The 12,610-nt window shown below is 45.2% G+C and overlaps 1 protein-coding gene across 1 annotated transcript in view; it reads right to left on the reverse strand.

Moving 5' to 3' along the window:
* Positions 1–12,610, reverse strand: part of LOC115118149 (retinoschisin-like) — a 60,838-nt gene that overhangs the window by 44,824 nt on the left and 3,404 nt on the right. Inside the window, exon 2 of the mRNA XM_065009395.1 lies at positions 1,072–1,097. Coding sequence (XP_064865467.1) covers positions 1,072–1,097 — 26 coding nt within the window. The remainder of the gene's footprint in view (positions 1–1,071; positions 1,098–12,610) is intronic.

Consider the following 12,610-nt stretch of genomic DNA (forward strand, 5'->3'; position numbering starts at 1 on the left):
CTAGAGAAACTATAGTTCTAACCAGCCCAATCCCATCTTGCTGTTCTAGGCTAAATCAGTTCTAACCAGCCCAATCCCGTCTCATTTTACTTAAGTAACTAGAGTTCTAACCAGCCCAATCCCATCCCTATATACTGGAGTAACTAGTTCTAACCAGCCCAATCCCATCTCCATGTACTAGAGTAACTAGAGTTGTAACCAGCCCAATCCCATCTCCGTGTACTAGAGTAACTAGCGTTAACCAGCCCAATCCCATCTCTAAATCCAGCCAATCCAAACTCAATATATTAGAGTAACTAGAGTTCTAACCAGCCCAATCCCATCTCATTGTACTAAAGTAACTACAATTCTAACCAGCACAATCCTAGCTCAATGTACTAGAGTTCTAACAGCCCAATCCCATCTAAATGTACAAGAGTAATTAGATTCTAACCAGCCCAATCCTATCTCACTGTACCAAAGTAACTAGGGATCTTACCAGCCCAGGCATATCTCAATGGACTAGAGTAACTAGAGTTCTAACCAGCCCAATCCCATCTCACTGTACTAAAGTAACTAGAGTGCTAACCAGCCCAATCCCATCTCAATTTTTTAGAGTAACTAGTTCTAACCAGCCCAATCCAATCTCACTGTACTAGAGTAACTAGAGTTCTAACCAGCCCAATCCCATCTCAATGTTTTAGAGTAACTAGTTCTAACCAGCCCAATCCCATCTCAATTTATTTGAATAACTAGATTCAAACCACCCCAATCCCATTTCAATGTACGAAAACAACTAGAGTTCTAACCAGCCCAATCCAATCTCAATGTTCTAGAGTAACTAGAGTTTTATACAGCCCAATCCAATCTCAATAACCAGCCCAATCCCATCTCAATGTACATGAGTATCTAGAGTTTTAACCAGCCCAATCCCATCTCAATGTACATGAGTATCTAGAGTTTTAACCAGCCCAATCCATATCACTGTACGAAAGTAACTAGAGTTCTAACCAAACCAATCCCATCTCAATGTACTAGTGTAACTACAGTGTTAACCAGCCCAATCCCATTTCAATGTATTAGAGTACCTACCTCCTGAGAGTGAACACCGCTTAGGACTGCAGCACCGACAGAAGGCAGCAGAGAAAGAAAGAGAAAAAAGACAGACAGAAGGAGGAAAATACAGTGAAAAAAATACAAAATAAACAAAATAAACTACTTTGCCTTATATCCCTGGTCTGATATCTCCAACATATGGTCTGATATCTCCAACATGTGGTCTGATATCTCCAACATGTGGTCTGATATCTCCAACATGTGGTCTGATATCTCCAACATGTGGTCTGATATCTCCAACATGTGGTCTGATATCCCCAACATGTGGTCTGATATCCCCAACATATGGTCTGATATCCCCGACATATGGTCTGATATCTCCAACATATGGTCTGATATCCCCAACATATGGTCTGATATCCCCAACACATGGTCTGATATCTCCAACACATGGTCTGATATCTCCAAAATATGGTCTGATATCTCCAAAATATGGTCTGATATCCCCAACATATGGTCTGATATCCCCAACACATGGTCTGATATCTCCAAAATATGGTCTGATATCCCCAACATATGGTCTAATATCTCCAACATATGGTCTGATATCTCCAACATATGGTCTGATATCTCCAACATATGGTCTGATATCTCCAACATATGGTCTGATATCTCCAACATATGGTCTGATATCCCCGACATATGGTCTGATATCCCCAACATATGGTCTAATATCTCCAACATATGGTCTGATATCTCCGACATATAGTCTGATATCTCCGACATGTGGTCTGATATCTCCGACATATTGTCTGATATCTCCAACATATGGTCTGATATCCCCGACATATGGTCTGATATCCCCGACATATGGTCTGATATCTCCAACATATGGTCTGATATCTTCAACATATGGTCTGATATCTCCAACATATGGTCTGATATCTCCAACATATGGTCTGATATCCCCAACATATTTTCTGATATCTCCAAAATATGGTCTGATATCTCCAACATATGGTCTGATATACCCAACATATGGTCTGATATCTCCAACATATGGTCTGATATCCCCAACATATTTTCTGATATCTCCAAAATATGGTCTGATATCTCCAACATATGGTCTGATATCTCCAACATATGGTCTAATATCTCCAACATATGGTCTGATATCTCCAACATATGGTCTGATATCTCCAACATATGGTCTGATATCTCCAACATATGGTCTGATATCTCCGACATATCGTCTGATATCCCCAACATATGGTCTGATATCTCCAACATATGGTCTGATATCCCCGACATATGGTCTGATATCTCCAACATATGGTCTGATATCCCCAACATATGGTCTGATATCTCCAACATATGGTCTGATATCTCCAACATATGGTCTGATATCCCCAACATATGGTCTGATATCCCTGACATATGGTCTGATATCTCCAACATATGGTCTGATATGGTCTGATATCCCCAACAAATGTTCTGATATCCCCAACATATGGTCTGATATCTCCAACGTATGGTCTGATATCTCCAACATATGGTCTGATACACCCAGTCTAATGCATCTTAATGTTCTATAGCAACTAGTTTTATCCAGCCCAATCGCATCTCAAAAACCAGCCCAGTCCCATCTTAATGTTCTATTACAACTAGAGTTTTATCCAGCCCAATCACATCTCACTGTACTAGAGTAACGAGAGTTTGAAAAGGTCCAATGTCAATGTATCAAAGTATCTTGAGTTCTAACCAGCACAAGCCCATCTCACTGTGCTAGTGTAACTAGAGATTTAACCAGCCCAATACATCTCAAAACCAACCCATTACAACCAGTCCAATCCCATGTCAATGTACCAGAGTAAATAGAGTTCTAACAGCCCAATCCCATTTCCCTTTACTAAACTATTATCTAACCAGCCCAATCCCATCTCAATTTATTAGAGTAACTATATTCTAAACAGCCCAATCCAATCTCACTGTACTAGAGTAACTATATTCTAAACAGCCCAATCCCATCTCACTGTACTAGAGTAACTATATTCTAAACAGCCCAATCACATATCATTCTACTAGAGTAAATTAGTTCAACCAGCCCAATCACATATCGATGTACAGTGCCTTGCGAAAGTATTCGGCCCCCTTGAACTTTGCGACCTTTTGCCACATTTCAGGCTTCAAACATAAAGATATAAAACTGTATTTTTTGTGAAGAATCAACAACAATTGGGACACAATCATGAAGTGGAACGACATTTATTGGATATTTCAAACTTTTTTAACAAATCAAAAACGGAAAAATTGGGCGTGCAAAATTATTCAGCCCCTTTACTTTCAGTGCAGCAAACTCTCTCCAGAAGTTCAGTGAGGATCTCTGAATGATCCAATGTTGACCTAAATGACTAATGATGATAAATACAATCCACCTGTGTGTAAACAAGTCTCCGTATAAATGCACCTACACTGTGATAGTCTCAGAGGTCCGTTAAAAGCGCAGAGAGCATCATGAAGAACAAGGAACACACCAGGCAGGTCCGAGATACTGTTGTGAAGAAGTTTAAAGCCGGATTTGGATACAAAAAGATTTCCCAAGCTTTAAACATCCCAAGGAGCACTGTGCAAGCGATAATATTGAAATGGAAGGAGTATCAGACCACTGCAAATCTACCAAGACCTGGCCGTCCCTCTAAACTTTCAGCTCATACAAGGAGAATACTGATCAGAGATGCAGCCAAGAGGCCCATGATCACTCTGGATGAACTGCAGAGATCTACAGCTGAGGTGGGACACTCTGTCCATAGGACAACAATCAGTCGTATATTGCACAAATCTGGCATTTATGGAAGAGTGGCAAGAAGAAAGCCATTTCTTATAGATATCCATAAAAAGTGTCGTTTAAAGTTTGCCACAAGCCACCTGGGAGACACATCAAACATGTGGAAGAAGGTGCTCTGGTCAGATGAAACCAAAATTGAACTTTTTGGCAACAATGCAAAACGTTATGTTTGGCGTAAAAGCAACACAGCTCATCACCCTGAACACACCATCCCCACTGTCAAACGTGGTGGCAGCATCATGGTTTGGGCCTGCTTTTCTTCAGCAGGGACAGGGAAGATGGTTAAAATTGATGGGAAGATGGATGGAGCCAAATACAGGACCATTCTGGAAGAAAACCTGATGGAGTCTGCAAAAGACCTGAGACTGGGATGGAGATTTGTCTTCCAACAAGACAATGATCCAAAACATAAAGCAAAATCTACAATGGAATGGTTCAAAAATAAACATATCCAGGTGTTAGAATGGCCAAGTCAAAGTCCAGACCTGAATCCAATCGAGAATCTGTGGAAAGAACTGAAAACTGCTGTTCACAAATGCTCTCCATCCAACCTCACTGAGCTCGAGCTGTTTTGCAAGGAGGAATGGGAAAAAAATTCAGTCTCTCGATGTGCAAAACTGATAGAGACATACCCCAAGCGACTTACAGCTGTAATCGCAGCAAAAGGTGGCGCTACAAAGTATTAACTTAAGGGGGCTGAATAATTTTGCACGCCCAATTTTTCAGTTTTTGATTTGTTAAAAAAGTTTGAAATATCCAATAAATGTCGTTCCACTTCATGATTGTGTCCCACTTGTTGTTGATTCTTCACAAAAAAATACAGTTTTATATCTTTATGTTTGAAGCCTGAAATGTGGCAAAAGGTCGCAAAGTTCAAGGGGGCCGAATACTTTCGCAAGGCACTGTATTAGAGTAACTAGAGTTCAAACCAGCCCAATCCCATCTCCCTTAGCTACGGTCTTATACCCCCAACATATGTTCTGATACCCCACAACATATGGTCTAATATCCCCCAACATCCTGTCTGATATCCCCAACATCCTGTCTGATATCCCTAATATAGGCTATGTAAACCAGAATCCCCACAATCCAGCAGCAAAACTGAAACTCTATTTTTAATATGAGTTATTTTACACAATGCAAAAAATGTCAGGTAAATTACAGGCATTCTGACTGAGCCTATTTAACATTATTCCACTGAGCTGAGCTTAAAGGTCCAGTCAACTACTACAGATTCTTGAGTCATTAGGTGCTCAGAGCTACATTTCAGAGATTTGATCTAATATGAATCCCTCTAAGGCATTTAACTGCTAAACTACTGTCCAGTTCTTCCATAACCCAGTCTGACCCAATTTAACCCAATCTGACCCAGTTTAATCCAGTCTGGCATTCCCCACTCTAAACTAGTTTAACCCAGTCTGACATTACCCAGTCTAACCCAGTCTGACATTACCCAGTCTAATGCAGTCTGACATTACCCAGTCTAACCGACTCTGACATTACCCAGTCTAACCCAATTTAACTCAGTCTGACATTACCCAGATTAATCCAGTCTGTCATTCCCCACTCATTTACATTACATTTAAGTCATTTAGCAGACGTTCTTATCCAGAGCGACTTACAAATTGGTGCATTCACCTTATGACATCCAGTGGAGCAGCCACTTTACAATAGTGCATCTAAATCTTTTAAGGGGGGTGAGAAGGATTACTTTATCCTATCCTAGGTATTCCTTAAAGAGGTGGGGTTTCAGGTGTCTCCAGAAGGTGGTGATTGACTCCGCTGTCCTGGCGTCGTGAGGGAGTTTGTTCCACCATTGGGGGGCCAGAGCAGCGAACAGTTTTGACTGGGCTGAGCGGGAACTGTACTTCCTCAGTGGTAGGGAGGCGAGCAGGCCAGAGGTGGATGAACGCAGTGCCCTTGTTTGGGTGTAGGGCCTGATCAGAGCCTGGAGGTACTGAGGTGCCGTTCCCCTCACAGCTCCGTAGGCAAGCACCATGGTCTTGTAGCGGATGCGAGCTTCAACTGGAAGCCAGTGGAGAGAGCGGAGGAGCGGGGTGACGTGAGAGAACTTGGGAAGGTTGAACACCAGACGGGCTGCGGCGTTCTGGATGAGTTGTAGGGGTTTAATGGCACAGGCAGGGAGCCCAGCCAACAGCGAGTTGCAGTAATCCAGACGGGAGATGACAAGTGCCTGGATTAGGACCTGCGCCGCAGTTTAACCCAGTCTGACATTACCCAGTCTAACCCAGTCTGACATTACCCAGTCTGACATTAACCAGTCTAACCCAGTCTGACATTACCCAGTCTAACCCAGTCTGACATTACCCAGTTTAACCCAGTCTGACATTACCCAGTCTACACCTGCATTGCTTGCTGTTTGGGGTTTTAGGCTGGGTTTCTGTACAGCACTTTGAGATATCAGCTGATGTACGAAGGGCTATATAAATAAATTTGATTTGATTTGGATTTGATTTAACCCACTCTGACATTACCCAGTCTAACCCAGTTTAACACAGTCTGACATTACCCAGTCTAACACAGTCCGACATTACTCAGTCTAACCCAGTTTAACACAGTCTGACATTACCCAGTCTAACACAGTCCGACATTACTCGGTCTAACCCAGTCTGAGACATCACCCAGTCTAACCCAGTCTGAGACATCACCCAGTCTAACCCAGTCTGAGACATCACCCAGTCTAACAACCAGACAGCAGGAAGACAAGCAGACACCAACAGAGTTTAGCGATGTCTATTCCAGACATGGTTAGTAAACTGCTGGTTCAGTAAACTGGGTCATGGTTAGTAAACTGCTGATTCAGTAAACTGGGCATGGGTCATGGTTAGTAAACCACTGGTTAAGTAAACTGGGTCATGGTTAGTAAACAGCTGATTCAGTAAACTGGGCATGGGTCATGGTTAGTAAACCACTGGTTCAGTAAACTGGGTCATGGTTAGTAAACTGCTGATTCAGTAAACTGGGCAATGGTCATGGTTAGTAAACTGCTGATTCAGTAAACTGGGCATGGGCCATGGTTAGTAAACTTCTGATTCAGTAAACTGGGTCATGGTTAGTAAACTGCTGATTCAGTAAACTGGGTCATGGTTAGTAAACTGCTGATTCAGTAAACTGGTTCATGGTTAGTAAACTGCTGATTCAGTAAACTGGGTCATGGTTAGTAAACTGCTGATTCAGTAAACTGTGTATGGGTCATGGTTAGTAAACCACTGGTTCAGCAAACTGGGTCATGGTTAGTAAACTGCTGGTTCAGTAAACTGGGCATGGGTCATGGTTAGTAAACTGCTGATTCAGTAAACTGGGCATGGGTCATGGTTAGTAAACTTCTGATTCAGTAAACTGGGTCATGGTTAGTAAACTGCTGATTCAGTAAACTGGGTCATGGTTAGTAAACCACTGGTTCAGTAAACTGGGTCATGGTTAGTAAACTGCTGATTCAGTAAACTGTGCATGGGTCATGGTTAGTAAACTGCTGATTCAGTAAACTGGGTCATGGTTAGTAAACTGCTGGTTCAGTAAACTGGGTCATGGTTAGTAAACTGCTGGTTCAGTAAACTGGACATGGGTCATGGTTAGTAAACTGCTGGTTCAGTAAACTGGGTCATGGTTAGTAAACCGCTGGTTCAGTAAACTGGGTCATGGTTACTAAACTGCTGATTCAGTAAACTGGGCATGGGTCATGGTTAGTAAACCACTGGTTCAGCAAACTGGGTCATGGTTAGTAAACTGCTGATTCAGTAAACTGGGTCATGGTTAGTAAACCAGTGGTGCAGTAAACTGGGTCATGGTTAGTAAACTGCTTATTCAGTAAACTGGGCATGGGTCATGGTTAGTAAACTGCTGGTTCAGTAAACTGGGCATGGGTCATGGTTAGTAAACTGCTGATTCAGTAAACTGGGTCATGGTTAGTAAACCAATGGTTCAGTAAAGTGGGTCATGGTTAGTAAACTGCTGATTCAGTAAACTGGGTCATGGTTAGTAAACCAATGGTTCAGTAAAGTGGGTCATGGTTAGTAAACTGCTGATTCAGTAAACTAGGCATGTGTCATGGTTAGTAAACCGCTGATTCAGTAAACTGGGTCATGGTTAGTAAACCAATGGTTCAGTAAAGTGGGTCATGGTTAGTAAACCACTGGTTCAGTAAACTGGGCATGGGTCATGGTTAGTAATCTGCTGGTTCAGCAAACTGGGTCATGGTTAGTAAACTGCTGATTCAGTAAACTGGGTCATGGTTAGTAAACCGCTGGTTCAGTAAACTGGGTCATGGTTAGTAAACCACTGGTTCAGTAAACTGGGTTGGAGCGAGCGGTCGCATCCGCACGTCGGTCTGCAGGTAGTATAACTTTTCATTACATTTCATTACATTTCATTATAGTACAACGGTTTGATTTGTCTAATCTTAGCAATTTCTTCTTAGCTAGCTACATAGCCGTCTTTGTATCAAAGATAATTGCGTAATTATCGTATTTCGTCGTCCTGACGTTTGCTAGCCAGCTAGCAAACGTTTGCTAGCCAGCGTCCACCGTCTACCGACTGAACGACTTGATTAGTGTAGTGTAGTGTTAGCTAGCTAGATAGTTGTCTTTGCTGTCTTCGCATCCAAGATAATTGTGTAGTTTAGAGTGTGTAGTCTTAGAGTGATTATCTTAATTTACCGAGGTTAGCTAGCCAGCTATTTGTCGTCCTTAACGTAGGAGACACTGCTAGCTTCCGCACTCAACAACCCGGGCGCATTACGCTTCGCTCCACAGGTAGTATCACATTTTCATTTCATCTCATTACAGTACAACGGTTTGATTTGTTTGATCGTTTGTTTGATCGTAGCTAGCTACATAGCTAGCTACATAGCCGTCTTTGTATCAAAGATAATTGTGTAGTCTAGAGCGATTTTCTAGGTTAGCTAGCCAGCTATTGTCGTTCTTTTAACGCAACGTAACGTAATCAACACTGCTAGCTAGCCAGCTAGCCCCCGAATAGCAGCACTGTGGAAACCATTACACTCAACGGAACGACTTGATTAGTGTAGTGTCAACAACGCAGCCACTGCCAGCTAGCCTACAAAGTCAACAACGCAGCCACTGCCAGCTAGTCTACTTCAGCAGTACTGTATCATTTTTAATCATTTTAGTCAATAAGATTCTTGCTACGTAAGCTTAACTTTCTGAACATTCGAGACGTGTAGTCCACTTGTCATTCCAATCTCCTTTGCATTAGCGTAGCCTCTTCTGTAGCCTGTCAACTATGTGTCTGTCTATCCCTGTTCTCTCCTCTCTGCACAGACCATACAAACGCTCCACACCGCGTGGCCGCGGCCACCCTAATCTGGTGGTCCCAGCGCGCACGACCCACGTGGAGTTCCAGGTCTCCGGTAGCCTCTGGAACTGCCGATCTGCGGCCAACAAGGCAGAGTTCATCTCAGCCTATGCCTCCCTCCAGTCCCTCGACTTCTTGGCACTGACGGAAACATGGATCACCACAGATAACACTGCTACTCCTACTGCTCTCTCTTCGTCCGCTCACGTGTTCTCGCACACCCCGAGAGCTTCTGGTCAGCGGGGTGGTGGCACCGGGATCCTCATCTCTCCCAAGTGGTCATTCTCTCTTTCTCCCCTTACCCATCTGTCTATCGCCTCCTTTGAATTCCATGCTGTCACAGTTACCAGCCCTTTCAAGCTTAACATCCTTATCATTTATCGCCCTCCAGGTTCCCTCGGAGAGTTCATCAATGAGCTTTTGATGCCTTGATAAGCTCCTTTCCTGAGGACGGCTCACCTCTCACAGTTCTGGGCGACTTCAACCTCCCCACGTCTACCTTTGACTCATTCCTCTCTGCCTCCTTCTTTCCACTCCTCTCCTCTTTTGACCTCACCCTCTCAACTTCCCCACCTACTCACAAGGTAGGCAATACGCTCGACCTCATCTTTACTAGATGCTGTTCTTCCACTAACCTCATTGCAACTCCCCTCCAAGTCTCCGACCACTACCCTGTATCCTTTTCCCTCTCGCTCTCATCCAACACTTCCCACACTGCCCCTACTCGGATGGTATCGCGCCGTCCCAACCTTCGCTCTCTCTCCCCCGCTACTCTCTCCTCTTCCATCCTATCATCTCTTCCCTCTGCTCAAACCTTCTCCAACCTATCTCCTGATTCTGCCTCCTCAACCCTCCTCTCCTCCCTTTCTGCATCCTTTGACTCTCTATGTCCCCTATCCTCCAGGCCGGCTCGGTCCTCCCCTCCCGCTCCGTGGCTCGACGACTCATTGCGAGCTCACAGAACAGGGCTCCGGGCAGCCGAACGGAAATGGAGGAAAACTCGCCTCCCTGCGGACCTGGCATCCTTTCACTCCCTCCTCTCTACATTTTCCTCTTCTGTATCTGCTGCTAAAGCCACTTTCTACCACTCTAAATTCCAAGCATCTGCCTCTAACCCTAGGAAGCTCTTTGCCACCTTCTCCTCCCTCCTGAATCCTCCTCCCCCTCCCCCCCTCCTCCCTCTCTGCAGATGACTTCGTCAACCATTTTGAAAAGAAGGTCGACGACATCCGATCCTCGTTTGCTAAGTCAAACGACACCGCTGGTTCTGCTCACACTGCCCTACCCTGTGCTCTGACCTCTTTCTCCCCTCTCTCTCCAGATGAAATCTCGCGTCTTGTGACGGCCGGCCGCCCAACAACCTGCCCGCTTGACCCTATCCCCTCCTCTCTTCTCCAGACCATTTCCGGAGACCTTCTCCCTTACCTCACCTCCCTCATCAACTCATCCCTGACCGCTGGCTACATCCCTTCCGTCTTCAAGAGAGCGAGAGTTGCACCCCTTCTGAAAAAACCTACACTCGATCCCTCCGATGTCAACAACTACAGACCAGTATCCCTTCTTTCTTTTCTCTCCAAAACTCTTGAACGTGCCGTCCTTGGCCAGCTCTCCGCTATCTCTCTCAGAATGACCTTCTTGATCCAAATCAGTCAGGTTTCAAGACTAGTCATTCAACTGAGACTGCTCTTCTCTGTATCACGGAGGCGCTCCGCACTGCTAAAGCTAACTCTCTCTCCTCTGCTCTCATCCTTCTAGACCTATCGGCTGCCTTCGATACTGTGAACCATCAGATCCTCCTCTCCACCCTCTCCGAGTTGGGCATCTCCGGCGCGGCCCACGCTTGGATTGCGTCCTACCTGACAGGTCGCTCCTACCAGGTGGCGTGGCGAGAATCTGTCTCCTCACCACGCGCTCTCACCACTGGTGTCCCCCAGGGCTCTGTTCTAGGCCCTCTCCTATTCTCGCTATACACCAAGTCACTTGGCTCTGTCATAACCTCACATGGTCTCTCCTATCATTGCTATGCAGACGACACACAATTAATCTTCTCCTTTCCCCCTTCTGATGACCAGGTGGCGAATCGCATCTCTGCATGTCTGGCAGACATATCAGTGTGGATGACGGATCACCACCTCAAGCTGAACCTCGGCAAGACGGAGCTGCTCTTCCTCCCGGGGAAGGACTGCCCGTTCCATGATCTCGCCATCACGGTTGACAACTCCATTGTGTCCTCCTCCCAGAGCGCTAAGAACCTTGGCGTGATCCTGGACAACACCCTGTCGTTCTCAACTAACATCAAGGCGGTGGCCCGTTCCTGTAGGTTCATGCTCTACAACATCCGCAGAGTACGACCCTGCCTCACACAGGAAGCGGCGCAAGTCCTCATCCAGGCACTTGTCATCTCCCGTCTGGATTACTGCAACTCGCTGTTGGCTGGGCTCCCTGCCTGTGCCATTAAACCCCTACAACTCGTCCAGAACGCCGCAGCCCGTCTGGTGTTCAACCTTCCCAAGTTCTCTCACGTCACCCCGCTCCTCCGCTCTCTCCACTGGCTTCCAGTTGAAGCTCGCATCCGCTACAAGACCATGGTGCTTGCCTACGGAGCTGTGAGGGGAACGGCACCTCAGTACCTCCAGGCTCTGATCAGGCCCTACACCCAAACAAGGGCACTGCGTTCATCCACCTCTGGCCTGCTCGCCTCCCTACCACTGAGGAAGTACAGTTCCCGCTCAGCCCAGTCAAAACTGTTCGCTGCTCTGGCCCCCCAATGGTGGAACAAACTCCCTCACGACGCCAGGACAGCGGAGTCAATCACCACCTTCCGGAGACACCTGAAACCCCACCTCTTTAAGGAATACCTAGGATAGGATAAAGTAATCCTTCTCACCCCCCTTAAAAGATTTAGATGCACTATTGTAAAGTGGCTGTTCCACTGGATGTCATAAGGTGAATGCACCAATTTGTAAGTCGCTCTGGATAAGAGCGTCTGCTAAATGACTTAAATGTAAATGTTAAATGGTTGGTAAACTGCTGATTCAGTAAACTGGGCATGGGTCATGTTTAGTAAACTGCTGATTCAGTAAACTGGGCATGGGTCATGGTTAGTAAACTGCTGGTTCAGTAAACTGGGTCATGGTTAGTAAACTGCTGGTTCAGTAAACTGGGTCATGGTTAGTAAACCGCTGGTTCAGTAAACTGGGTCATGGTTAGTAAACTGCTGATTCAGTAAACTGGGCATGGGTCATGGTTAGTAAACCACTGGTTCAGCAAACTGGGTCATGGTTAGTAAACTGCTGATTCAGTAAACTGGGTCATGGTTAGTAAACCAGTGGTGCAGTAAACTGGGTCATGGTTAGTAAACTGCTGATTCAGTAAACTGGGGCATGGTTAGTAAAC

Source organism: Oncorhynchus nerka, linkage group LG24 (genome assembly GCF_034236695.1).
Source record: "Oncorhynchus nerka isolate Pitt River linkage group LG24, Oner_Uvic_2.0, whole genome shotgun sequence".
NCBI classification, from domain to species: Eukaryota; Metazoa; Chordata; class Actinopteri; order Salmoniformes; family Salmonidae; genus Oncorhynchus; species Oncorhynchus nerka.